Source organism: Colias philodice, chromosome 11, assembly GCF_061535455.1.
Source record: "Colias philodice isolate Cphi_HAF_F1 chromosome 11, ilColPhil1 Martin Lab GWU primary, whole genome shotgun sequence".
In the NCBI taxonomy this organism is placed as follows: Eukaryota; Metazoa; Arthropoda; class Insecta; order Lepidoptera; family Pieridae; genus Colias; species Colias philodice.
This window is the reverse complement of record NC_143096.1, coordinates 10,941,283-10,968,676: the sequence shown is the minus strand read 5'-3', so window position 1 is coordinate 10,968,676 and position 27,394 is coordinate 10,941,283. Positions and strand designations below refer to the sequence as shown.

The 27,394-nt window shown below is 32.7% G+C and overlaps 5 protein-coding genes across 6 annotated transcripts in view; 2 read left to right on the top strand and 3 right to left on the bottom strand.

Annotated features, from left to right (window-relative positions):
- Nucleotides 1–1,034: 1,034 nt before the first annotated feature.
- Nucleotides 1,035–7,153, top strand: LOC149484882 (uncharacterized). The gene is made up of 4 exons (XM_089700825.1): nucleotides 1,035–1,116; nucleotides 2,477–2,659; nucleotides 3,392–3,592; nucleotides 7,086–7,153. Exons 1-4 carry the CDS (start codon nucleotides 1,053–1,055, stop codon nucleotides 7,151–7,153), a joined length of 516 nt encoding a protein of 171 aa, XP_089556951.1. The 5' UTR covers nucleotides 1,035–1,052.
- A 148-nt stretch (nucleotides 7,154–7,301) lies between these two features.
- LOC149484881 (inducible metalloproteinase inhibitor protein-like) lies at nucleotides 7,302–10,337 on the top strand. Of its 2 annotated transcripts, none has more exons than XM_089701143.1 (5): nucleotides 7,302–7,385; nucleotides 8,187–8,378; nucleotides 9,017–9,208; nucleotides 9,433–9,498; nucleotides 9,678–10,337. In XM_089701143.1, exons 1-5 carry the CDS (start codon nucleotides 7,322–7,324, stop codon nucleotides 9,893–9,895), a joined length of 732 nt encoding a protein of 243 aa, XP_089557269.1. In that variant the 5' UTR covers nucleotides 7,302–7,321; the 3' UTR covers nucleotides 9,896–10,337. The 2 variants fall into 2 exon arrangements, with proteins under 2 accessions (XP_089557269.1, XP_089557268.1); XM_089701142.1 differs by having other exon boundaries at nucleotides 9,017–9,217.
- Nucleotides 10,338–12,743: 2,406 nt separating this feature from the next.
- On the bottom strand, nucleotides 12,744–14,704 carry AspRS-m (aspartyl-tRNA synthetase, mitochondrial). The gene has a single exon (XM_089701141.1). It carries the CDS (start codon nucleotides 14,633–14,635, stop codon nucleotides 12,767–12,769), a length of 1,869 nt encoding a protein of 622 aa, XP_089557267.1. The 5' UTR covers nucleotides 14,636–14,704; the 3' UTR covers nucleotides 12,744–12,766.
- A 4,182-nt stretch (nucleotides 14,705–18,886) lies between these two features.
- LOC149484879 (putative RNA-binding protein 46) lies at nucleotides 18,887–22,213 on the bottom strand. Its single transcript, XM_089700414.1, has 4 exons — nucleotides 21,466–22,213; nucleotides 20,675–21,156; nucleotides 20,136–20,343; nucleotides 18,887–19,664 (listed from the first exon to the last, which is right to left on the bottom strand). Exons 1-4 carry the CDS (start codon nucleotides 22,126–22,128, stop codon nucleotides 19,494–19,496), a joined length of 1,524 nt encoding a protein of 507 aa, XP_089556540.1. The 5' UTR covers nucleotides 22,129–22,213; the 3' UTR covers nucleotides 18,887–19,493.
- A 1,805-nt stretch (nucleotides 22,214–24,018) lies between these two features.
- The window catches only part of MFS9 (major facilitator superfamily transporter 9), a 40,428-nt gene continuing 37,052 nt past the window's right edge, over nucleotides 24,019–27,394 (bottom strand). The window contains exons 9-11 of the mRNA XM_089701190.1: nucleotides 26,020–26,123; nucleotides 25,392–25,512; nucleotides 24,019–24,781 (exon numbers count right to left, since the gene is read on the bottom strand). Coding sequence (XP_089557316.1) covers nucleotides 24,575–24,781; nucleotides 25,392–25,512; nucleotides 26,020–26,123 — 432 coding nt within the window. The 3' untranslated portion in view covers nucleotides 24,019–24,574. The remainder of the gene's footprint in view (nucleotides 24,782–25,391; nucleotides 25,513–26,019; nucleotides 26,124–27,394) is intronic.

Below are 27,394 nucleotides of genomic sequence, written 5' to 3'. Positions count from 1 at the left end.
TTATATAGGTAGTCTTCCTCGATGAATGGTCTATCTAACACCGAAATAATTTTTCAAATCGGATCGGAGTAGTTCCTGAGATTAGCGCGTTCAGACAAACAAACAAACTCTTCAGCTTTATAATATTATAGTATAGATTGAGAAATACAGATTCAAATTGTGAAAAGTGCCTAAACATCCCTATTTTTATAAATAATAATAGTTAAAAAAAACTAAAAAACACGCTTTTTATAGAAAACCGAACTAAAAAATAGAAAATTTTATCAAATTAGTGTATTGTCATCGGTCCTCAATAAATCTACAAAGTTTGAACGAAATCTGGCCGTAAAAAGTCGGTTACAAACAAACATACAGGTGAAGCTAATATAAAGCGTGTAAAAAAACTAAAATTTTGCTATATACATATAAAATTATAAACCTAGATATCCGCCCACGGCTTCGCCCACGTTTTCAAAGGAAAACCCGCATGGTTCCCGTTCCCGTGGGATTTCCGGGATAAACCTATCCCGTGTTAATCCAAGTTACCCTCTATATGAGTGCTAAATTTCATTGTAATCGGTTCAGTAGTATTTGCGTGAAAGAGTAACAAACACACACACACACATCCTCACAAACTTTCGCATTTATAATATTAGTAGGATAGTATTCCTACTATACAAATTTCCAGTAAGAACCCATACTATCCCGAACGAACCCACATGACTACATACCTACATAAGTGAATATGAAAAAAATGTATGCGTGTACTAGAGTACACACGTAAGAAGTGAAACTTCTTTATGACCTTAAAAATGTCACGAGTATGGCGTAACGCAAAAACTGTCACGCGTACGGCGTAACGCAAAAATGTCACGCGTACGGCGTAACGCAAAAATGTTACACTAAATTTTTGTCCAACCCCGATAAAGAAGTTTCACTTCAAAAAAACCAACACCTAGCTGTTTTAATTATACTAATGTTTTTAAAAATAAAGCAATCGGAACGTCTTTTCTCACTTTTATAAAATACATATTACTTTTAATGAGACACGACTCAGTAGTGTAGCGGACATCATGGAGGCTTGGCTATTATTTGTTTTCACTGTTTTTCTCCCATTGTACGCTTGTTGTGCTTGTGGTAAGTTTTTTTTATATTGATTGTTATTTATTGATTCTTTTATTTTTATATTTGTAACTTTTACTTTAAATGACACATTTCATGGTAAGTAGGGCATGCACCCGGGTTTACCCGGTTCCGAAAAACCCGGGTAAACCCGGGTTTTTTGATGATCTTGAGAACCGGGTCTGAATAGTATGAAACCCGGTTCTCCCGGTTCCGACCAAAATATTAAAATATGAAGTATTATTTATATTTTGCTGCATTATTTTAACAAATTTATTGTATCTGGCAACGTCAGACTCACGTGCATCGCGAATTTTCGTGCCACGTCTCAAGCGTGGCTCTGATTAGTTGTCTAACCTTAGATGCTATAAGTTTCCTACGGTTGTATTACCAAAAAAAAAAAAAAAAATTAGGCTTCGAAAATGACAAAAATTAGGCTACAGAAATATTTTTATTAGATTTGTCGTGAATTTGAAAAGCTGTTGATTTTACTGTTTCATATAATGATCCAGTCATGTTTTTTTTTTTGTATCAAGCTGAAATTTATATCGAATACTCAAGTCTTCGGTCCCTTTTATGTGAAAAAGTCAAACTAAAAACACAAGCCAACGCATCAAAATTTTCGACATCCGCATGGGACTCAAAACCTACAGCTGGGTACTTTTCATGAACACAGAGCCTTTAAATTTGGTAAAAGTAACGTCTTATAACACAGATAAAGGAAAAATTGCTAGAAACATAAATTTTAAAGTTACAACATTATAAAAAATAGGTTTGTTTGGAGCCCTCGGAGCACGAGTCCGACTCGCACTTGGCCGGTTTTTTGCTTTACAGTTTGCAGTTAATGAATAAGGTTTAAGTTTATTTTATGTGCTATTATGATAACAAGGTACTTTACAAGACTGATAAATAAAGAGAAGTATTGAAATTTTGTTTCTTTATTAATTTAATAAAATAAGACACAAGCCGCGTAAAATAAAAGGCCCATCAGGTACTTTTACAGTTACTTTTGTTTAATTTCATATTTTTTTCCGAAGTATTATAAAAGAACCGGGTAACCCGGTTCTACCCGGTTCTGAGCTCGATTTGGAACCGGGTTTCAGAAACTTGGAACCGGACTCGGTTCTGCATGCCCTAATGGTAAGGTCTTGAAGCAAGTGTTTTTATAATTAATAATGCAAGTGGAAATTTTTTTAATAGTCATACAAAACAACAGTATAACGAACGTGGTATCTAAATCTAAGGTCTACATATTACTTGCTCTGTGAGGTCTACCCGTGGGCCGTGAGTCGTGACCACACTCACCTATAGGCAGTATTCATGAACCAACCTGTACAAATAAAAGTATTTTCTTTCTTTCTTCATAATAAAATAGATGACGCCATAGTGTGCGGTGACAACGAAGTAGCAAAGCAAAACCCGGACGATTGCGTCCCTGACTGTTGCCCCGTAGGAGATGATGCCCCTTGCCCCGACCCCTGCCCCCAGGGGCCTTGCCAATGCAGCCTCATGAGTCGTCGGGCAGAAAACGGTACATGTATACCGACGAGGCAATGCCGTAAGTTTAACCTAGTATAACTAGTATCATAGTGTGTTGTTATTTTTAACCGACTTCAAAAAAAAGGAGGAGGTTTTTTTTTATGTATGTACACCGATTACTCCGTGGTTTCTGAACCGATTTACGTGATTCTTTTTTTGTTCGATGCGGGATGGTGTCGAATTGGTCCCATAAAAATTTTATTCGGATAGGCCCAGTAGTTTTTATTTTATGAGCATTTTTGTCTGTATTTGTAAATGTTGCAAGTGCAAGTTTGAAGTCGGTTGTTTTTAACGCAGTTATTGACTTGTTTTTAATAGATAGAATGATTCAAGCGAAAGGTTTTAGTATATAATTTATTATGTTTTAGACAAAGCGGGCGAAGCCGCGGACGGAAAGCTAGTTTTTATAATATAGGAATAATAAAAAACAACAATTAAAACATGTACTAACTACGTACTCACACGTGTAAAATTCATTTGTTTAAATGGACACAAAAGAAACATATTTTTATATTATTGACTTATCGCTTAGTTACGGCATGTGGATAAACATAAGACATACTAAACAAAATTTAACATAGGTACTTACCTAATATAAAAATCCATTGAAATGTTACACGAGCTTTACATTTTTTCTTAGATCATTAATTTTTAGAGGACGTAGTTTTTTTGTGAACTACATAATATTGCTTTAAGGTAACATTATTATCTCTAGGGACATTTAATATGGCAATTATATTTATTTTAATAGCACCATATCCATGTGGAGAGAACGAGCAATACGACCCCTGCCCAGTTTGCTCAGAAGAATGTTCCAACGCTTCCCCTGACGGAGAGCGGTGCCGGTCGAGATTCAAAATCGGTATTACGGTTATATGCAAACCGAAATGTCGCTGTATCGATTTCTTCTGGCGGGATGGTAACAATAACTGCGTTCCTTATGAACAATGTCGTAAGTATTATTGCACGCCTCATAAGCGAAGCGTTGAGGTGGGTACTACTGTCACTTCGCGCAAAACATCAGATTTTTCAAACTTAAAATGTCTTTATGTATCATACATTGCACTTGTAAGATAATACATACACACACATATTAAGAAAAAACACTATTTTTAACGTTCATGATATTTTTGATGTCATTTTTGTTATTTAAACTAGTTAAAAAACAGTTTAAAAAAGTTCTGTCTTGGACGTCCGTGTGTCTGTATGTGCGGATCCTTTTTCTTGTTAACACGATAGCGACCGAAATACTTTACTAATCGAGTCTTTTTTTTTCTCTTACGCTTGAGTATGCTCAGGAATAGAACCCTTTCATTTTTCAGGGTCTGATTCGATGTGGTTTAATTGTTATTAAATAAACAAAAATAATAATTAATAAATATTTATGAAAAAAAAATTATGAGGCGTGCACTTTTGGATTTTCCAAATTATTTTATGTTATGGGCGCTCTTCACAATGGGCAACGTTGGGCGAGTAGAGACAATCACGAAAGTGTGATCGGCCGTCATTGTAGATGTTCATTGGGCCATTAGGATTATTCGTTGGGCCAACGCTCTGAAAAAAAAATAATTTGAAATATGTAGTTTTAATAGATTTTCTTATTAAGTACCTATTTATTTAAAAGGTTGATAGGTTTTACGAACTCTTGACAAGAGCAGCTATAGAACATAATTATATTTAACTTTTATTGATGTATTTTGTGAGCACAAATTTTCAGCCTCAGTGTATCTAGATACTTATTTAATCTATATAATAATTCAGTTTCAGCTTGATCTCGAGAATACAAGGATAAGCGCTTCAAGAAGAAAGAATAGAAATAAATGAACTCTGTCATTTAAAATAAAATAAAAAATTTATCAAGTTTTATTTTGTTTCATTTTATTAATATCTGCATTTGGAAGAATATATTATGTAAGAAAAACTGATAATTCACCTACCTTTATTAAAATGAATCCAAAATACAAACTCTCATGCAAGATAAATGACTATATGAGAAGCGTAAATACGATATTTTTTGTTTATTTAATATATATTCATATTGTATAAACTATTGTTATAAGTCAGTATTAACTTTAAACAATTATTATATTTCTATTTTTACTCTTATTACATGTAAAGAGAACAGAACAATTTTCATTAGTACTCAACTTAATCTGATACAAAAACTCAACACATATATTGTCAACATATTAACTCACTATATATTTGTAATGGACTATATTAAACTTACAACTTCAATTTATACATACACTAAAAATGCACTCCTTACACTATTAAAATATATTAATAATTATATTATAAAACTTAAACATGCATACTTTAAATAAATTCAAACATTTTATTATAGAGTATACTGTATATGGATAGTTCACTTAATACTTTGCATGAATTAGATAATATATGTAAATATTGCGGAATCTCAGGAATGTACTATTTACCCACGATTTTATAACTTTGTACAAAATACAAAAATCCGATCTTACCATAGTGTGTCAAAATATACGTAGTACATATTTATAAAAATTTGGAAGACTTTAAATTGAATCTTGTACAACTACAAATCTTGCCTGACTTTATTATTCTTAGTGAGTGCTAGCTGGACAGCAACAAATCTTTACCCATATTAAATAACTATACTTACCTCATATAATACGAGTCAACACATAAACCACTGTGATGGTGTAACAGCATATGTATAAAATATCCATTCGGTAAATATAAAATAAATTAATATCTCACAGGCTTCTGTATACAAATCAGTTATAAGGAATTTATTTTGATCGGAATCTATCGGTCGCCATCTAATATTAATGCTGAAATTTTTATTAATTCATTGAGTCTTCACTTAGAATCCATAAAAAATTGCAAATAAATTATTTTGACTGGAGACATAAATATTAATTTAATTCACAAAGATAATGAAAGTTTTCATGATAAAACTAATCGACTTAGATATAAATAAGTTGTCAACACATGGTTTACTTCCGGGACACATAATACCCACGAGAGATAAGAACTGTCTCCATCATCATCCTAAAAATAAAGCTTCCATTGATAAAAACAAGTACCTCGGATCATTATACAATTTTTCTAAAATTAAAAAAAATATCTAATCTAATAAAATAATGTAAAAACAAATATATAAGTTCTTTGGATTATGACAATGCATTAAAAAGCCTTCAAAATTCTAACATTAATGATTTATTTTTGTGTGTTGATGCTAATATTTTGGCTCAAAAATTAATAAATTTAATACAAAAATTATTCCGAATGTGCAACGTATTATAAAACCGTGGATGACTCAAGGGGTATTACGATGTATTCGCAATAGAAATTATTTACAAATAAAGCTTCGATCTGACCCACAAAATCATGTATTGCAAATCACATATAGATGTTACAGGAATTATTGCACTAGTCTCATTAAAAAGCTAAAGCGTAGATATGAACAGGAACAAAATATAGCTAATGCTGCCGGAAACCCTAGGCGCGGGTCAAACACAAGCGGCCGCGGCGCGGGCGCGGGTGTGCCGTACTAGACTAATCTCGGTATTCCGAACGGAAAAAAACGCATGTGTGTGGTAGTCGTACGGAATTTTTCATGATACGGTTTCCGAATCAGGAAAACTGATGTATGTGGCCGGCCTAAGACATGTCGCAACGACAGATTTGCTGAAAATTGTATGTGTCACTTGTTCAATCGGTGCTAACATATTGTATTACCGTCTCGATCTAGACTAGAAACTCGATCTAGAAAGGGCACAAAGAGGTTATCCATTTTAAACCTTATAGATTTCCGACTCAAGAATTATATTCGGTGTGTGATGTTCAAGTTACAGTTCGCAAGCTGTACATATTAAAATATTGTTCTGAAACAACACAAATGTTAATTAGTAAGATAATAATATGAACATAATATTATTACAATTTTACGGTATGACTGTTACCCGATTGTATCAATAAGAGCTATAATAAAAAAAAATAACAACGTGTTTTATTACAAAAAGCATTTACTTTACACATTTCCTAATACGATATTGGAATTGTATACAATTCCTAGGAAGATTATACATTTCCTAGGATATGCATGCATTAAATAGTTTTTTAAACAATATTTTATACATTTCCTAAATGGTATCGGAATTGTACACATTTCCTAGGAATTGTATACAATTCCTTGATTTCATACATTCTCAAAGGTGACTGATATAGTGATCTATCAACGCACAGCCCAAACCACTGGACGTATCGGGCCGAAATTTGGCATGCAGGTAGATGTTAGGACGTAGGCATCCGCTAAGAAAGGATTTCCCGAAATTCTTGCGGGAACGGGGAAAAACGGGGATGCACGTACAAAGTCGTGGGCGGAAGCTAGTGACTGATAAAATTGTAAACATATTTGTTACTGAATAAATATTTTTGATTTTTTTTTTATTTGATTACAGCTCCTACATGTATGCTATTTGAACAGGTGTATAACGTATGTATGGGTATGACTCTTCATCCTAATTAAATATTTATTTTAATTTATAAATTGTTTTTTTAAATACCTATAATGAAGGAGACATTATCAACGTCCCCGTACCAAAAAGGTGACGTAACAAATATGAACAAATAAGATACTTATATATTTATTACAATCTGCAAATCTGATCAGAACCAGTTTGACATTGGCAAGAAAATGAAGTCCCTCGCTGTGTTTTGTTGTATTGTTTTCCTGTATAGTGTTCAATCTATGCATGCCGGTGAGTAAACGTTTATATTATGGTTCAATCTTCTGAATATTTCAGCTACCATCTTGCTAAAGTTTGAGGATAGAATGTAGGCGTATTTTAATTTTGGTAACCCGAAGGAGGAGGTTCGATTCGTAGGGCTAAGTTTATTATTTTTTTTTTTTCAAAAACTCAAACATTTATTTATTCAATTAGACTTCTTCTAGAAGCACTTTTGAATCGTCAGTAGTCATTACATATTTTTATTATTTAATCGAAAGATTTTAAGGTCATGGTCATGGTAAGTCAATTGTTTTGACTTTGATTAGCCGGCTGTTGTGACGCTGGTATAATAAGAACTCTACATTTGAATTTGAGAATCTTGAGCGTAATCTTGTAATTTCAAACATACCAGATGTAAAAACTTAGGTATAGGTAGGTATACCGTAACCGTATACCTACTCTGTTTGGCTCAAATTTGACCTCATATGAAAATATTATGTATTTGACATTGACCAATTTAAACATAAACAATACATAAACAATGATAAAAATAACTATGTAGGTACCTACTTAAATATATTTAATTGACGGTTGGCATGGCTTGTAGCGACCCTGCCTAACAGAGGTCGTGGGTTCGATTCCTACCCAGGGCAAATATTTGTGTGATGAACGATGTTTGCTCTGTGTCTGGGTGTTAGTTATCTAGTAAATGATATATGTTTGGTTTCCATAACACAAGCTAAAAGCTTAGTATGGGATCAGATCATGCCTGAAATGTGTGTGAAAATATGTAGTTATTTATTTATAATTTAAAAAAATATGATTACGCAGATCCAATGCTATGTAACCGCCAAAATGAAATTCTCGATTGTGTCCACTTATGTCCCCCGGAGCGCAACTGCAGAAACCGTAACATAGCGTTCAATTGCTTGGAGAGCGAATCACCCTGTCGACCGAAGTGTGTCTGCAAAGAGGGGTATTACAGGAATTCTATAGGAGAGTGTACTAGTGAAGAAAATTGTGGTAAGGTTATTTAAAAAGTATTGAAATTAGCAATTAAGTAATAGATAGTTAGGTATTGTACTAGTTTTATTTATATTATGTACTAGTGTAGGTAGAGCCGATATTTGTTTCTTTCGTAAGACAAAATTTTAGAGATGATGTTCGACATCTATGAATTGAATCTTAGAAAATTAGAAATAAGTTTTACTTGAATCAAGGATGTTTTTTTTTCAAAAAACTACTCATACAACGTAGCTATATCAAATCAAGGCTCTATGCTGATTAAATTTTAAAGTTTACTCTTGTGAGTCGTAATATTTTACTAAAAAAATCCTTTACATATCCTAGCAAAGAGCAATATGCATAATTTATAATATTAATAACATATTGTTATCTGTACCTATTAGAGATCAATTCATAAGCACGAACAGAGTTTCCTTGTTTATATATTTCCAATAACAATGATACTTTTAGCAATATTCTGCGAACTTTATCAGTAATATAGGATCAAGGCATAATAATAGAGACCATGAAGTAGGTACTAATAGAGCGCGTTATTTTAATAAATTGTTACTGACTTTATTTGGCGCTCATTTGTTGTACATACGTATTATTGGAGCTTGTAATAAACCACATAAAATATTTTTATATTTTTACAGAGAAATGTTCCCGCCAAAACGAGTACTTCTCGTGTGGTCCAGAATGCGACAATGTGTGTTCCGATCTACACTTACAAAACCAAACTAATTGTCCCATTGTGAATATTGTGTGTAATAATAAATGTTATTGCGATCCGGATCACGCCAGAGACGAACATGGCAACTGTATACCTATTGAAGAATGCCCCAAAGGTAAAATAGGTAATCACTAATCAATAAAAAAAATTGTGCTTATGAAATTTTTTTAAGACGGTGACGAGACCCTAGGTATTGTAGCTTATCATAATGTGACTTACAGAACTATGATTCTTCTGAAATTATATCAAATTAAGTAATGGAATATAAAATGAAATGAAAAATATTACAAATTATATTATCTCATAAGAATAAAACGACAAATAAATTTATTTTTACAGATGCTGCTAGAGAAAAGCGTCGTGCTTATCACCATCACCATATTGAAGAAGCTTGCGATAAACAAGGTATGTACTAACTTAATTTTCATATTCAACTTCATATATGTATTTAGATATTATAATACTTATTATGTGCACTGTGAAAGCTAAAAATAGTCTCAGGATAATTTTTTTTATATTATTACCTACCTAGCTATCTGTTTCAGAGATGGTTTTAAGTTTTAACATTTAAAATATTTTTACAGGCATTGAATGCGGTCTAAATGAAGAATACACAGACTGCAAAAAGTCGTGTCCACCAGAAACATGCATGTCTATTGTGGCCAGATACAAATGTGACGCTAAAGAGAAATGCAAGCCCGGCTGTGTCTGTAAATCCGATTATAAGAGGAAAAGTGAAGATGCACCGTGCACTCCGATCAAAGAATGTCCTCAGTTACAGGGGTCACCCGATTTTAATTAAATCTAGTCGTTAATTGTTAGAAAGGTAAAACCGAATTTAGAAAGCATTACTTACAACAGACATGATAAAATATATTTTTATCTGCAAAAATAAATTGCGTTTTTAATTGTCAGTTTATATTTATTTGAAATAAGTATCATCATGAGATCATCATCAAGGTGTTTAAAAACCCCGCTGCCAGCTAACCTAGAACCTAGAAGCCACATTCTCGGCGGGTTTTGATTTTAGAATACAGAACTCAGCTGACGTGATACCACGTCGAGTTACTAGATGGCGTTGTATTAAATTACATATATAGTTAAAAAAAATAATTATCAACCTTTTATAAACTTACCTTTTAATTTTATAAGCAATCGTTACTAATTCCTAAGAACGATAGAATTATGTTATCATTTTTTAGAGCTTTTTAACATTAAAGATGTTTTAATTTATTAATTAAGGCATATTAACCCTATTCTTGGTACTGTGTACAATTTGATACATTCAACTTTAAAAAAATCCCGAGAATTTATCTAACGTTTTTTTTTTACTTTTATTATTTAATATGGTACAAAATATATTTATACTCAAAAAATAAAAACTTTTGAAGTGCTTGCAACACTAAAATCTTCAGTAGAGCGCAAGATGGTGGACCGATCGAATGCGTCTACGCATCGCAAAGTAAGATTATAGATTATTTATTATATTTTGTTAAAATTGTTTTCAAAACTAATCTAATTTAAAAAGCTTGTTATATATTCTAACTACTAACGTTATTTTCCAATACCTAAATAAATTGTTAGTGCATGTAATCTTCATTGTTTTTCAAGTGTAGCAAATATGATACATTGCTAGACAGCGAACATTCTACATATTTTTAGCTGTGTATCAAATATGTGACATTGCCAGATTTGTAGAGATGTACTATTTCGTTTTGTTTTCCAAATCGATTATAGCCAAGGGGCCAAAATGTAGTCATTATGTATGTAAATTATTATTTTTTTACAGGTAATTTCTCACTTAAACACGCAACAACAAAGAAGAGCTCGGCAAGTCGTAGCTCTTGTTCCAAAACCGGGAGCAAAATCAGATTTGGTCGAAATGATACTTCTGAGGACGAAGTTCAATATTTCTCCCGCCTTCCTTACTCTGATAGCAGTTCGCCACCTCCATCATTGCCATCTTTAATAGAAAACCTAAATCTTCTCTCAGATGACGATATTGAGGTCAATGTGATAGTCGCTTCAAAGTCTTTAGTACAAGCATACAGTCAACATTCAATTCAGTCACCATTGATTAATCCTTGTTCGCCATCAATTTTATCGCCTAATCCATTAGCAACTGAGATCAGATCTTCGTGTCCGATACCATCACCTTCATCGCCATCTGTACTAGCTGCACCCTCACAATTAACTTCACCGCGAGTTAGTAACTTGAAGCGGCATCATCAGTCACCACCAACGTCGCCATTATTTGCAAATTTTCCTTCAACGTCTACTCGTTCAAAGAGACCTAAACTTGTCACAGTAAAACGCAAAGCAATACCACCTAAAAGGTAAACACCTAAATGGGATCGGTTCAAATTTACTGGTTGTGCAGAAGTAGATGAAATCGTGTTTGAGCCAAGTGAAGAGAAAAGCCCAATTGAATATTTCGGCATGTTCTTTTCTGATAACATAATTTCTCTCATAGTGCAACAAACAAATTTATATAGCACACAATTAAAGGGTCATTCAATAAATGTTACAGAAAATGATATCAAAGATTTTCTGGCAATTCTTGTATAATATATGGGTATTCATAAATTACCAGCTTATACAGATTATTGGGCTAAACATACGCGAAGCAACAAAGTAGCTGATATAATGACCCTGAAGAAGTTCCAATTACTGAGGCTTCACTTGCATTTTAATGACAATTTGAAAGACGATTGTGAGACTGATTTTTTACTTTATTGTATTGATTGATCTCAATTTACTAATCATTAAGATTTAAGATTAATAACATAAGTACTAAGGCTGTTAATTATTCTAATTTTATATGTCTGTAGAAGAACATAATAATTTTATATTTTACTAGAGGTCCGCCGCGGCTTCGCCCGTGGTACATATTTCGCAATAAAAGGTAGCCTATGTCCTTTCTCGGGTATCAAAATATCACCGTACCAAATTTCATGCAAATTGGTTCAGTAGTTTAGGCGTGATTGAGTAACAGACAGACAGACAGAGTTACTTTCGCATTTATAATATTATAGTATGGATTTTTTGTTATTTTACGAAGAATATTGACATTTTAAGTTTTGTTTTGTTACAAGTATTTTATTAAAAAAACTGATTTGTTTGGCACTGAAAAGTTGGCATTGTAGCAAATTAGATACATAGATTTTATAGTGTTGATTGTTAAGGGCTTGGCAATGTATCTAATATGTTACACTCAATAAATGACAATTTACTGACATTAAATTTTTTTTATTATTTTTTACCCCTTCTATAGCCACATACAAACATATTAAATAAGTTTTTTTTCAATTTAAAAAAAAAAATTTTCTTGCCAAGTATAGGGTTAAGGTCTGTTTTTTTGTAATATGTAATTATGTAATTAAAATAAAAAGTTAAATGTATGAAATCTCGTTTTATTTTTTAAATGAACTAAAAATAATTGTATATACAAACGTAGTTTTTTTATTATAAACAATTTAAAAAAATGTATCACAGAATCTACAATGTACATGTTTCAGTAAAATCAATATTATTATTAATGGATTTTTATTAAACTGTAATGATTTAAAAACTCACAATTTACATACTAATACATATTTATCTATACAATCTGTCAATTCTACGAATCAGAAATAAAAAACCAAAGTATGTAAATAAAACATATTTATTAACATTATTCAACAACATTAATATGATAATACTTTTTGTCATCTTCACTTATTGTATTAGGCGCACCCGATAAGGGGTCTTTTCCCTCATGGCTCTTTGGAAATGCAATAACATCCCTAATAGATTCAGCATTACATCCAATAGACACTAATCTGTCAATACCTAACGCTATACCTCCGTGGGGAGGACAACCACTTTTTAACGCATCTAAAAAGTGTTGTAACGAACTAGAATCAATGTTGAGTATCTTCAGTACTTTCTCTTGTAAACCAGCATTGTGTATTCTGATAGAGCCGCCACCAACTTCGTTGCCGTTTAATACTAAATCATATGCTAGTGACCGGACTTTTAAAGGCTCCGTCTCTAACAAATGTAAGTCATCTGAATGAGGTGCTGTGAATGGATGATGACAGGTTTCTAAACGATTTTCTCCTTTTAGAAATAGGGGAAAATCAACCACCCATAGAGGATTCATTGTGTTGTTGATAATTAACAAATCTTTCGATTTTAATAAAGGTGCTAGTAATTGACGAATTTCACCTAAACATAAACAAGCATTTTCACTATCGCCTAGTGCTATTATGCATGTTTCACTTAAATTTATTACATGTCTTATATTGTTGCTAATGTCTGTCCCAAAATCCTTTTGCAAATTTTCTTCAAATACAACTTTTACATTATATTTCTTTCTAATCTCTTTTATTTGATCCTTGTATTTAGTGGTTAATTTACCTAATTTACTAGAATAAGATATAGCATATGCTGATTGAGGTATTTCACCAACCAAATTAGTAATATTCTTTAGTTTTAAATCATAAGTTAAATCTGGTTTATCACTTCCATAATTTTCAATGGCATTTTTATAAGTCATTTTTGGAAATGGAGGTTTTGGTAAATCTTTTATGAATGTTTCATACATCAAGTTTTCAATCATAGATAAAATTCCATTTAAATTTGTGAACGACAATTCTATATCCAATTGAGTAAATTCTGGCTGTCGATCAGGTCGAGTGGCTTCATCTCTGTAACATCTAGCTATTTGGAAGTATCTATCAACTCCACCAGACATTAGCATTTGTTTAAACTGCTGTGGACTTTGTACAAGGGAATAGAATAGTCCAGAATGATGTGTAGGCACTACAAACTCTCTCGCACCTCCCGGAGTTCGACAAAATAACGTCGGCGTCTCAACCTCACAGAAATTGTGTTTCTCAATAAGAAACCTGCGCATATTGTGCAGCATTTGAGATCGTTGACGTAAATTATATTGCATTTCGGGAAATCTTAAATCTACATACCGGTATTGAAGTCTAAGTTGTTCTTTAGGTTTCTGATAATTACGTAAATTAAATGGTAATTTTTCAACATTATTCAATACTTCTAGACGCTCTATGACAACTTCTATCTCTCCAGTAGTCATTTCACGATTAATCATATCTTTTGGTCGAGTAATCACTGTTCCTTCAACTTTAATAATGGTTTCAAGTGGAAGACTAGATATGTCTATTAAAGAATCATTAACTACACATTGTGTGAGTCCATATGAATCTCGCAAAAGTAAAAATTTGGAAAGTCGAGCAAATTGCACCCATCCACATAAAGTTACTTTTTCACCCTCATTAATCGGTCGAAGCTCACCACAAGTGTGTGTCCTATAAGTAAAAGAGCTACTTTCTTTTACTATTCCATTGTCAATTGGAATTTGTCTGGTTTGATGACTTTCTGTGGAAAATACTCTGGAACATGTTTGTGTGTACTTTTTATGGTTACATTTTCTTAGTACTACATTGTTTACGAAAGTTTTTCTGGACGATAATACTGGTTCAATGGCAAAGGTACTCTTTACGAGCGACGGAATCTTTCTCTTCCACATATTTGCAAATTTTCATAAGAAAAATTAAATTTTTATCACACTGTTTTCATTTTCAAAGTGTCAATTCACAATTTGTTTTCATTTGTCAGAATGACATTACAACAGTCGTTCAAAAATTATTAATATTGTGAATAATGTAGTCAGTAGTGGTATTGTGGGTATTGTGTATTATGGATATTTATTATTTGATCGTGTGGTCAAAATGATGTAGATTTTTATTTGAATTTAATAAAACTAAAAAAAATTAAAAAATGAAATGAGAATATATAATTATTGTTAAGTTAGGTCATTTCGTGAAGTATAGGTCTACCAGAATCTGATGGCATATTTATATTTACGAAATAAAAGATTTTCATATGGCAATTTTATTTGACAACTATCAAATTGGTTGTCAAATTATTTGTCTTCTTTGCAATTGATGAATAATTTTTAGGATTTTGTCTAAAAAATCTTCGAAAATGTCGAAAAAGCCGCTGCGATCACAAGCAAGAGGTGTTGTTTATAATGTGTATAGAAAAACATTCGATGCAGAAGCGTCAAACACATCATAATTTTCAATTTTGAATATTTTATTGGTAAATTGGACTTACCCGTTTTGATACTTAAAATAAAAAATATTTTATGTAGGTAATTATAATATTGTTTGTTGATTACAATATAATTTTATGAAAACTTATTACAGGAGTTTCCAATACGGCTATTCGTCAAGTCCAAGCTGTCCAAGTCAATTTTATAATGTGTGTGTCTTTAATACTTACGAAAATAAACATAGTTTTATTTTATTTTTATTTTATTTTATAAAAAATTTTTAGCAATCTAGTTTTGATCTGCATTATCATTACATCCATATTTTTACATGGCATAATGATAATGAATATACAAATATAGGTATGTGTAAATAATACATAATATGTATTACATAGATAAAATATGTATATTATACATGTAAGTATGTACCTACATAATATTAAGTGAATATCTCATTATTAAGTACAGTATTGTTCACTTATGTAATGTGCCTAATGATGTTGAGGACAAAATAAAAAATAAGCAGTATCAAGATCGTTCAGTCCATTTTCCTTAGGGTTGCACACTCAAAATTTTGATTTCCCAATTTGCCATCAGATTCTGGTTTACCTATAGTCGCATTTCATGATGTGGCCAACATAGTTTGACCAGATCGTTAAATCGTCATCCACATTTGGCCAGATCGTATAAAATATAGGTACTTACTACTTAGTCAGTCGACTCAGTCCATAAAATATTTAAAAAATTCTGAATATTTTAAGAACTTGTTTATTGTAATTTATAGACTACAAGCCCGCATAGGAAAAAAAATGGGTCAAATGAACCACCAGGGGACATATCTAGAACCATAGAAGAGCAAAAAATAATAAGATTCATCACTATGCCGTCACTTGTAAGCTGTCCAACTGAGTGCAGATGAGAATTGAAAAGTTCAGGTAGACTCGGTAAATTTTGGTCATATATTTCTGTACGGCATTCTTAACCATCGATAGATCCATTACAAATAATAAGAAACCGCTCAGTGCCGTACAAAAATGGTGGTCCACCAAGTCGGAATTTTTATTTAGTTTCCGAGAGTTACCGGGGGTAAATTTGGTCATTTGACCATGTACGGCATCTGTGTCATACTATTGCTATACTGCTTTTAATCCATTATTCCGCAACGCCGTACAAAAATCATGGGGACAAGGGGAAAAAATCGAGAGTTGTAATCCCCTCTCTTTCCCCACTCCAGGAGGTCATTTGACACAACACGAAATAAATTTATTTTTAAAGTATTTTATGCATAGATAATATTTTTTCATGTGCCGTACATTTTCGTTGGTTCAAAGGGGAAAAATCTGAAAAAGAAAAAAATCCATATAACGAAATGTTTGCTTTATATTTTGATAATAAAATATAAATATACAATATTAAGAAGCTCGAGGTGGTTAATTATCACTTTGGAAAGTCGGAGTCAGGTGGAATGGACTCCATTAAACTAAAAAAGAAGCTATGAACGAAAAGATGTGAATTATATGCAATTAGCTCATGAATACAGGTAAAGTCACAAGCAAATGCTAGTAATATATACATATTCAAAATATACAAGTAAAGCGCTTTCAAATGATACCAAACACGGCATATTTATCTTAACTTAATTTTTTTACTCTGTATGTTTTGTCCGCTAGAGGGCGCCACATTAGATTTTGTGAAACCCCATATAGCCTTTTGCTAGCTGGTCGCTGGTTATCCAGTGAACAATTCAGACGCTTCTAATGATATATCATTTGTCGAATTCTGATAAGTAGTTTAGAAGTTACGAGTGACTATATGAACATACATACATGACCTGTCAAAATCATAACCCTCCTTTTGCTTTGCCGTAGTCGGGTAAAAATATGTTAATGCCGTACTGTATCAGATGGCCATAAAGCACCCTTAAAATTGTAGCTTTCGTCGCTTTCATCAGCCTAAAAGATGTGGTCTGCACAAAAATGTACGGCATCGTTTTTTCCTAATTTATCTATGTTTATACTATTTAAAACAACGAATAAAGTGTAGAAAACTATTATATTTCATTAATCTACGATGTTTAAACTTTAACAAAATTTCTGGTTTTGCATTTCTCTATAACTTTTTTTAGAACGGTTTCTTTTGAACGGCAATACTATACAACAATTGAATTTTACAATATCATGTTAAAAAAAAAGTTCCCGTACAGGGTCAAATGACCTTACAGCTCTTTATATCAAGAATTCGATGAAATTAAGATGATTATTGGTATACATTTAAAAGAACAATTATTTTTTGACGGCATTGCTTTTAATAGTACTTTTGAGTGCTAGATAATGTTTTGGAACCGAAGCCGTACTTAGTCAAATGACCCCCTGGAGTGGGGAAAGAGAGGGGATTGCAACTCTCGATTTTTTCCCCTTGTCCCCATGATTTTTGTACGGCGTTGCGGAATAATGGATTAAAAGCAGTATAGCAATAGTATGACACAGATGCCGTACATGGTCAAATGACCAAATTTACCCCCGGTAACTCTCGGAAATTAAATAAAAATTCCGACTTGGTGGACCACCATTTTTGTACGGCACTGAGCGGTTTCTTATTATTTTTAATGGATCTTTCGATGGTTAAGAATGCCGTACAAAAATATATGACCAAAATTTACCGAGTCTACCTGTACTTTTCAATTCTCATCTGCACTCAGTTGGACAGCTTACAAGTGACGGCATGGTGATGAATCTTATTATTTTTTGCTCTTCTATCGTTCTAGATATGTCCCCTGGTGGTTCATTTGACCCATTTTTTTTCCTATGCGGGCTTGTAGTCTATTAAGTTAGTGCCGCGGCAGCGGCTAGCGAGTACGAGAAGCGAATCGTTTTTGAAATAGGAAACAATTACCTTTAATAATATACATAAGTAGTAGGATATATAAATATAGTTATAGGATTTTAGACGCATTTTTTCTTGAATATAAAATATCCGCAGTTTCCATAGTACTCTTTGTCTTCGTCGTAAATTCTTTGCTATGATGTAATTAAACGAATTGTTAAGTTTTTAACTGCGAATAATGAAATTTTCGCCAGCGGCCGCCATCTTCACACAAACCAAGCGCTTGTAGCGCCTCTACTAATAATAAATTTACGATAAGATCAAATAATTTTGATCAATTCATGAAAAATCCGCGTTTAGTTGCCCATATCGAGAAACGATTTCTTATCATTGATCTGCTCAAACCACATCATGATGTGACCAATAGACATTCAACCATTTCATGAAATGCGACCATTTCGTGAAATGATCAATCATTTCATGAAATGAGCAAATCGACGATATGGCCACGACATATAGAAATAGCACTCTTGTGGTAGTACATTTTTTGAAATCCATTCAAGATATCAGAAATTAACGTCGAGCGGATTAAAAAATCTCTGTGGTTAAGAATAGATATAAAGTGAACCTAGTAACTAACAGCCTATCATATTATGAAATTGCGTCAAAATCTGTCGAGTAATTTTTACGTGATGCATTGTTTTGTCGTGAAGGTACAAATACATGCATACTGCTTAGCTCTATTTATTGTATAGAAACGATCCAATTGCCGTTACAAAATCTGAATTGGATGAATAGTTGGAATCATATACTAAAGTGACCAGTAGCATTATGTAGGTACAAGCAAATATTGTTGTGTAGGTACAAGAAATTCAAACAACCACAATATGTTATCAAAAGTTTATTGTCAAAAAAAGTTACAGTCTCATACCGCCAGATTTAACAATGCGTTCTCTCTGAATATACAATTATAAACACAAGGAAGCATTGAGGACAGCTTTACTCAAGTAAATAACGCCTTATAAAATCTAAACAATTAACAAGTCAAAATACTATTCTAGTTCTAGTCAAGAAAGGATTATTTTAGTCAACAAAAAATTGTCAAAAAAGAATCAACTAAATTGCTCAGTGTTGCCAGTATTCAATATTACAATTTTCACAATTGTATCAAATTGAATAGCTTACACTTTAGCTTTTTAAACAAAATACAATCTTATTTCTTCAAGAATAAGATTATATTTCGGTTATAATTATTTCTTAAGGTAACTTAAAAAATAAGGAAATAAACCAAATTGCCTAGTGCTGCCAGTATTCAATATTACAATTTTCACAATTGTATCAAATTGAATAGCTTACACTTTAGCTTTTTAAACAAAATACAATCTTATTTCTTCAAGAATAAGATTATATTTCGGTTATAATTATTTCTTAACTAAATTACTTAAAGGTAAAAAGGAAATAAATTTTTATTGGCTCAACAATAAAAATTAAATTTGTCCGCTTAAATCTACCACATAGGTGGGATGGAGACAGGTAGAGTTGGCGGAGGCCTAGTGAATAGATGGGGATTAATATAGTCGCAGGGTACACTGATGCAACTGGGCACTGTGGGGACTACAGCCTGGTACATCTGGGTAGAAACTTGTGTGGACCGCTGTATGAGGTTGGCTCGAAGCATCTGAAATAGAAATAAAGACAATGTTTGCATAAGATCATAAGTACTTAAGGGCCGATTTTTCAATCGTTGGTTAAAATTTATCCGTCCAATAAAGTATTACAGAACATTTTAAAATGTCACCTGTAAACTGTCAAATACCGACAAATATAATATATTTTTGAAATGGTAGTTTAATACGTTATTCGAGGAATAAGTAAAGGATTGAAAAATCAGCCCTTATAAAATGATACAATTATAATACTGCAGGAATTTATTACAAAAGATGATACAATTTATCTAACCAATTCCAATGGACACAGACTACTCTTGCATTTGTAGAATGTTTTAGGTTCTTTATACATTCAAAACTACTTTACTTAGCAAACAATAGATTTATTGTTCAAATAAAAAGAAAGTCTTTAATTTAGTATAGACATTGAGAAATAGAGTTACCTGTTAAAATACCTGTGATAATAGTTAAAATTGAATTACCTTAAGTGAATGTAGCGCTATTTCAGCAGCCTCAACATGAGCTTGTTGTACAGAGAAGCAAGGCCTGGTGATCAGTGGGCCCATCACCCGTGGTGGGTTCAGCAACGGCTGGCCAACATGCGGCAACTCCACACTACCAACCCACAAGTCATCGCCAGTAGGATCTACATATTTATGGTATTTGTACAGTGGTGACACCCATGAGTACCTGGAATTTTACAAAAATAGACATTAATTTATATGTAACTAGTGGTCCGCCCCGGCTTCGCCCCGTGGTACATATTTCGCAATAAAAGGTAGCCTATGTCCTTTCTCGGGTATCAAAATATCTCCATACCAAATTTCATGCAAATTGGTTCAGTAGTTTAGGCGTGATTGAGTAACTGACAGACAGAGTTACTTTCGCATTTATAATATTAGTAAGGATTAAGGTTTTTTTTTACATGAGACTGAATAGGCAGACTAAAAAAGTGCAATAGGTATATTGGAGGGTAGTCTAAAATGAAAATGTACCTATATGAAATTTAAACTTATAGTACCTTTTACACATGGAGTCAAGCTTAGCTGGAGCCATGGTGTAGCTATCTGTCTGACAAGCCGGCTTATACTCAATGGGCGAGCAACATGGAGATTCCACAGCGCAAGCCGACCCGATGCCTTCGTCGTTAGGGCTGCTAGCATATTCCTTTTTCTGCAGGTGCTGTTTATAAAGCATCAAAGTTTGAGACAAGTCCAGATTATTATTAAACTTCGCATTGCCTCTCCCTAGCTTCTGTATACGGTACAAATCGCGATCGACCGGCTTGGCCCAACGTATCTCTATATTACTTCCGTCTATCTCCGCATTTTGCAATTTCGCCATAGCAAGCTCTGCGTGTTCGCGCTCATAGAAATGTATAAACGCATAGTCGTATATTTTCTTTACCCTTTCGACTTTATTATTTATCGCAGTTTCGAATATAGCTTTTATTGTGTCTGGTAATGTCCGAATTTCAAAGTTACGAACATATAACACTTTCACCTGCAATAGATAAACTATATCAAACGTTGTTTATTCAAACCGTGATACGCATCGCATTACTATTTAATATTTATATAACAATTAATAATGATCTTGCAATATAAACTTCTATAAACAATAGATACGCCATAGGGATAATATTGTATTATTAGTCCGAAAATTAACGAATTTGGAAGAAAAACAAAATCCACCCCCTTCAACCATTAAAAAACAATTCGCAAGAAATGGCTTTGTTACATAGATAAAAAAGTACGTAAATAATTTCGCTACAGTAAAAGAAAATCGCAAAGCAAATATAATTCTACTTACAAGTCTCATCTGTTCGTCGTCAATATCTGGCTCTGGTTCAGCCCAGTCCACCTGCAGCTCGCGGTCCCACAGCTTCACGCAGCCCGGCACCAACGCGCGACGAGCCATTGCTGCCGCCCTATGCGACGTGAACTCCACAAAGGCGAACCCCCTATTTTGCCGCCGATCGAAACAATTTTTGTAAATAATCACGTCCACGATACCGGAGACCCGATTCGACAGCTCTTCAAACACTTCCTCCTTGGTTTTGTTCTTCGGAAGGTTCCCGATGAAAAGGCGGCAATTGTCCACGGACTTCACCACCCCTATGTGCTTCCGAGGCCTTATCTCGTAGTTGTTCAGCTCGTGAACTGCAGCGGTGGCATCTGCTTTCGTGGTGTACGTGACGAAGGCGTAGCCCCTGTTGGAGCCGGAGAAGTCCATCATCAGACGTAGCTCGTAGATCTTGCCCACTGATGAGAATATAGGGATGAGCTCGTCTTCAAAGATATCTCTCGGAAGCTTTCCGATAAAGACTTCGCAGCCCTTCGGTGGTGGAGGACCAGTCCAGTCTGGAGGCGGACCGAACCTCCTCTGCCCGTTGTGTTGGACGATAGGATATCCAGTCTTCTGCATCACGCCCAATAATCTTCTAGAAATTTCGTTCTGATTACGATCAACCATTTTTACAATCAACGCGATCAATGTCTCAAATCGAAGTAACGGCGAAAGAGCGGCGCGACAAAGTGCCGCCTGCTTTTATATTTGCCGACAAACGGTTCGGCGGCTGTGACGTAGTAAGTTTGTTTTGGAAAATAATTTTGAGCGACTTTTTATTTATTAATTTAGAAAATCGTATTAAAATTTAATGCTAATATTTTAAATTATTTGTTAATATTTTGTAAGATTATAATATTTGAGAAATTGTTTATTTAAAAAGATTTATTTTATTATATGAAATTATCGAATATGATATTATAACGGAATTGGTTTATGTAGTTAATCATGCAAACAATTTACCAATATATTTTAAAAATTTATGAATAATGCAAGGTGTAGAATTTCGAATATTTTTCAAATTGAGAAAAATATTTAAATTGAAAGAGTACCATTTAAGCTTTCAATTTTTTACAAAAGATGGCGTTGATATTGATGTGAAGTTTTTGCATTTTTTTTCATCATACAACTTTTTTGTGTTGTAAATATTTATACTTAGTTACAGTTGTGTTATTATAAAGATTAAAATTTTAAATTGTTAGAAATAAAAATGAGTCTAATCAATATTAAACAATACGAGGTACTAACTAATGTGGAAAGATGGCGTGCAAACATATTTTTGTAAATTTTATACTAATTATCGGTCAAGTATTTGCCAATCATTTTCTTATAATTTCGACATGCAAAAGAGTATTTTTTTCAGGGTTTTGAATAAAATAAAACAAAATTTAATTCATAAAATCTATATCATCACAGATTTAAAGAAATATAACAACATAAAATACAAACTTATAAACATACATTACTACAACTGCAAATACATGATTTCTATATGTTTCTATACATTTGCGAGGCTTATCAATATAATTATACAGTATATTTCCTAAAAAAATAAAAAGATTACATGTAAAATAAAATCAATCGTTAGTTTAATTTATTTTTGAGCTTGATTTACAACTACAAATTAAAATTATTTCCTTGTGCATATTTTAAGTTATAACAGACATGGCTACTACGGACTACAAATTATCTTTTATTTTTCTTTTTCAATTCACCATGCTTTATGTAGATTATCAAAATATACATAAGCTTATAATAGTAAAATCATATAGGTAATTTGAAAAATCTCCTTATCTCAATATTACCTACATATTTTAAAGAATTATCCACAGTGGTTATCCAAAAGTACATTTTTACATTAATAATATAATATGTTACATAAATAATTAATTTCTTCTGAAGTGAAACTTCTTTAGTAGAGTAAAATTGCAAGGTCGCGTCATGGCAATACCGTCACGTCATGGTGTGGCGATGAATTTGGTATCTTTGAATCTTGCCAAAGAAGTTTCACTTCTGACACGTGTGCTCGGCACACATGCTCTTTCTTTTTCTGTATAAAATACAGATCTCATATTAAATCAATGAAATACTACTAAAACATAAATTCAGTTCTCACAATAGACAATAATTGAAAATTTGTAGAATTCTTAAACATATAAAACAGGGTATATTAAACGTTAAAAAATTTCAAAACTCATGTTTTATTTTCTTTAATAATAATGTATCTAACCTATTTCAATTTATATAAACACAATGGTCCTCCAAAAATTGGCTTAAATTTAAATCAAAGCGTCTTATCGAAAACATGTAAACATTCTTTGAAAAAACATCATAATTTCAATTCGCTTCAATTAACAATACTATTAAAATCAGAACATACATTGTTACTGGTTTTTTAATTATTCAATAATTTGGACAAAAAAATATAGTTAAAATTATACTAATATACTGAAGAATATTACAGATTCTTAGGATTTTTTTTAATTTTCAACAAATTCAACCACTTCAAATACATAATCATACTTGCGACACTAGCGCCACTGTGGTGGGTTTTATAAACTATTATTTTCAACCATTGTCGTACAATAAGCGACCAGTCAACAATCAAAAATTGTCCAAAGCAAAACTCTGCTCTCTAGGGTATTAGGTAGAGTTTTCAATGAACAACAGAAATAAGGTGTTAAATTCAATAATTGTTTTATTCAACGTAACTGACATATTTGACGTCATTTTAATTCTGAGCCTTGCTATAGTACGTCAATGGCTTAAAACAACCAACTATTTTTAAACTTTTCTTCTTTATTCCATGCTGAGTGTACACCACACTTTATTTATTGAAGTGAAACTTCTTTATCGGGGTTGGAAAAAATTTAGTGTAACATTTTTTCGTTACGCGTGACATTTTTCCGTTACGCGCCATTTTCTTATCCCTAACACGCGTGATTCGACGTATTTCTGTAAATTTGCGTATAGTAAATTATTTTTTGAAAAATAAGGTCATAAAGAAGTTTCACTTACGTGTGTACACTAGTACACGCACACATTTTTTATTTATTTATTTATTTATTATTAATTACATTTCAGAATGTGTATCCATAGCTTTATTATCATATCCTCTCGCAGTAGTTACGGAAGCTGCGTCTGTATCGAAACTTGCATCGTTATCAATTTCGAGGACCCACGGTTGTTTTTCCGCGGAACAAAATATGTAATAAATAATTGCCCCGAGGAGATATATAGCACTCGATATGAAGAACACTATACGCCATTGTTCTGCAGACTGTAAAGAAATGTTTTGTATTAATAATCAACTTCAATAAATAAATAATAATAGTTTAAAAAAACAAAAAAACACGCTTTTTATAGAAAACCGAACTAAAAAATAGAAAATTTTATCAAATTAGTGTATTGTCATCGGTCCTCAATAAATCTACAAAGTTTGAACGAAATCTGGCCGTTTAAAGTGGGTCAAAATCGCGCCCAAAGAAGTCGGTTACAAACAAACAAACATACAGGTGAAGCTAATATAAAGCGTGTAAAAATGGTTCTCTCTCCATATTCTTTGATTGTCGTTATGGATTATGGTAATTTATAAATATATGTTTTAAAGAGAGGGAAGATTTGGTAAGTTTGTAAAAAACTTATCAAAACTATGTTTTTTTAAGATTTTTTCATTTATTTCATCAATGGAAAGTTTCTTTATCTCTTCCGTACATAATCAATAGAGATTGTGTTTTTCATTATTTATTTTTATCTCAAATCAATAAAAATTAATATGTCTCAAAACAGACATGCCAGTAAAGGGCTTATTTCTAAGTTACATTAGTTATTGAAAACTAAATTTAACCCATAGTTAAATAGTGTTCTTATGATACTTTTAAATAATTTACCTTATCAGTAACAATAGATCCGGCTAGCGGCGGACTCACAATACCGGGTAAAGTCGCTATAGTATTAGACAATCCCATTAAAACGCTGGCGTGAGGCGGGGCTATGTCTAAATGGTTCACGCTGAAATAAATATATTAGTTTTAATACCAAAACACATCTTATTTATTACTATAAAACTGGCTGAAAGTAGTGAAAGGTTAAATAGTTAATTTAGTATCATGAAGCAGTTTGTAAGAAACTATAAGATGACAGATAATATTGTTTTGTATTTATTTTCACAGATAACGTAAATAAAGCAATGGATAGATAACTAAACTGATTTTTGACGTGACGTCTTATAATTCGATAGCGCCGGCTGCACGCACGAAAAAACATGACTCATGCGGCGTTACCTCGCTCTGAGGCGTTCCATGCAAGGCTTGAAGTGCAAGCGAGAGCGCGGAACGAGCGACAAAGAAGCACAATCGAACGTTGTCACGTTCAACTATCGTCAGTAAACCGACTTTACAGACAACCAAATTTTTTATTATTTCATTGACAGTTAATTTTCTTTGACGACGCGAGCAAAGCCACAGGCATCAACTAGCTAATATATAAGTATAATAATAAAATATATAATATTTATACCTAAATCCAGACCAAGCGAAACCTCCCAGACCAACGGCTATAGTAAGACACACGATGCAACCGATCACACTGCCTGCATACACCGCTGCTACCATGAATATCGTCTGAAAATTTATTTAGAATAGAATAGGAAACATTTTATTTGCCACCATATAAAAAAAAAGACGGGTTGCACTCCGGGAGTGCCGGCAGAAGTGAAAACTTGATTATTAACGTTCAGCATGTTTGATATTTGGGAATGGTATCCGTCTTACGCATGGAATATAAGGGCTAAAAAGAAAAAAAAAAAACATCCGTCTTACGCTTTTTCGATCAAGTCACGTGTCCTGACGCGAGTTTAAGATTTTATACCCAACGCCGCTAAATAAGTTTTCACTTCAAAAATATAAATCTTAGGAATATAACACACAAAACAGAAAAAAAAGATAGCAATGGTGGCAAAAAGGACTCCCCGTCAGCAAAGCAGCAACCATTATTTAAAATGTATTGCTGCACTGATTTTCAGAGGAGACCACGTGACTGTACAGATGCAATGATTCAGTACTAAAATATGATACATATAATTTTTATGACAGTAGCATAGGTAGAGAAAAAATATAATGTGCACCTTAATTTTATTTTGGGAACAGTGGGAGAGTGTTGGATATTATATAAATACACACACTACATACATTTAAGACGATACACAAAAAAAAATCTACTGCTTGGCGGGCGGAGTCTAATAGCTCGCTATCGCGAACGCGGGTGTGCGCGAAGTCATTCTTGCAAACTCGCCGCGCTGCCGCTGGCCGACTCGGGACAAACATGTATGGAGTCGTCATACAGTTATAATATTCTTATACATATATTTAATTGTTGATTTATTGGTTTTATTTTCTTGCTTATAAACAAATAATCTTCTTTTTAACAACTACTTAGACATTATTAATAATTATTATTATTTCGTAATGTTTACTTTATTACAAAATAATACAGGTTATAAATAATCTTTAAAATAACAAAAAATATTGTTACTCTGAAAAAATGAAATGGTACTCAATAACGCGGACTACTGAATGGATTTAGATAGAATTTCATGCTGACGTAGATATTACATCATGCCCAGAAATGAAAGGTAATATTTCTGAAAGAAGTTATAAACCCTAATTCTTCTCAGTCAAAGTCAAGAGTGGAAGATATCACTAATACAGTAAAACTGATGCGAAACTTTGGATGTTAATTTGTATATTTTTTTGTTAGTTGTTACTTAATCACGTCAAGACTACATTACCAATTTTGATAAAATATAGCTAATTGCCTGGATTTACACATAGGATACTTTTTATCCGAACTGAACACTTCTGTGGGATAAGACAGGATTCACGATATAATCTAA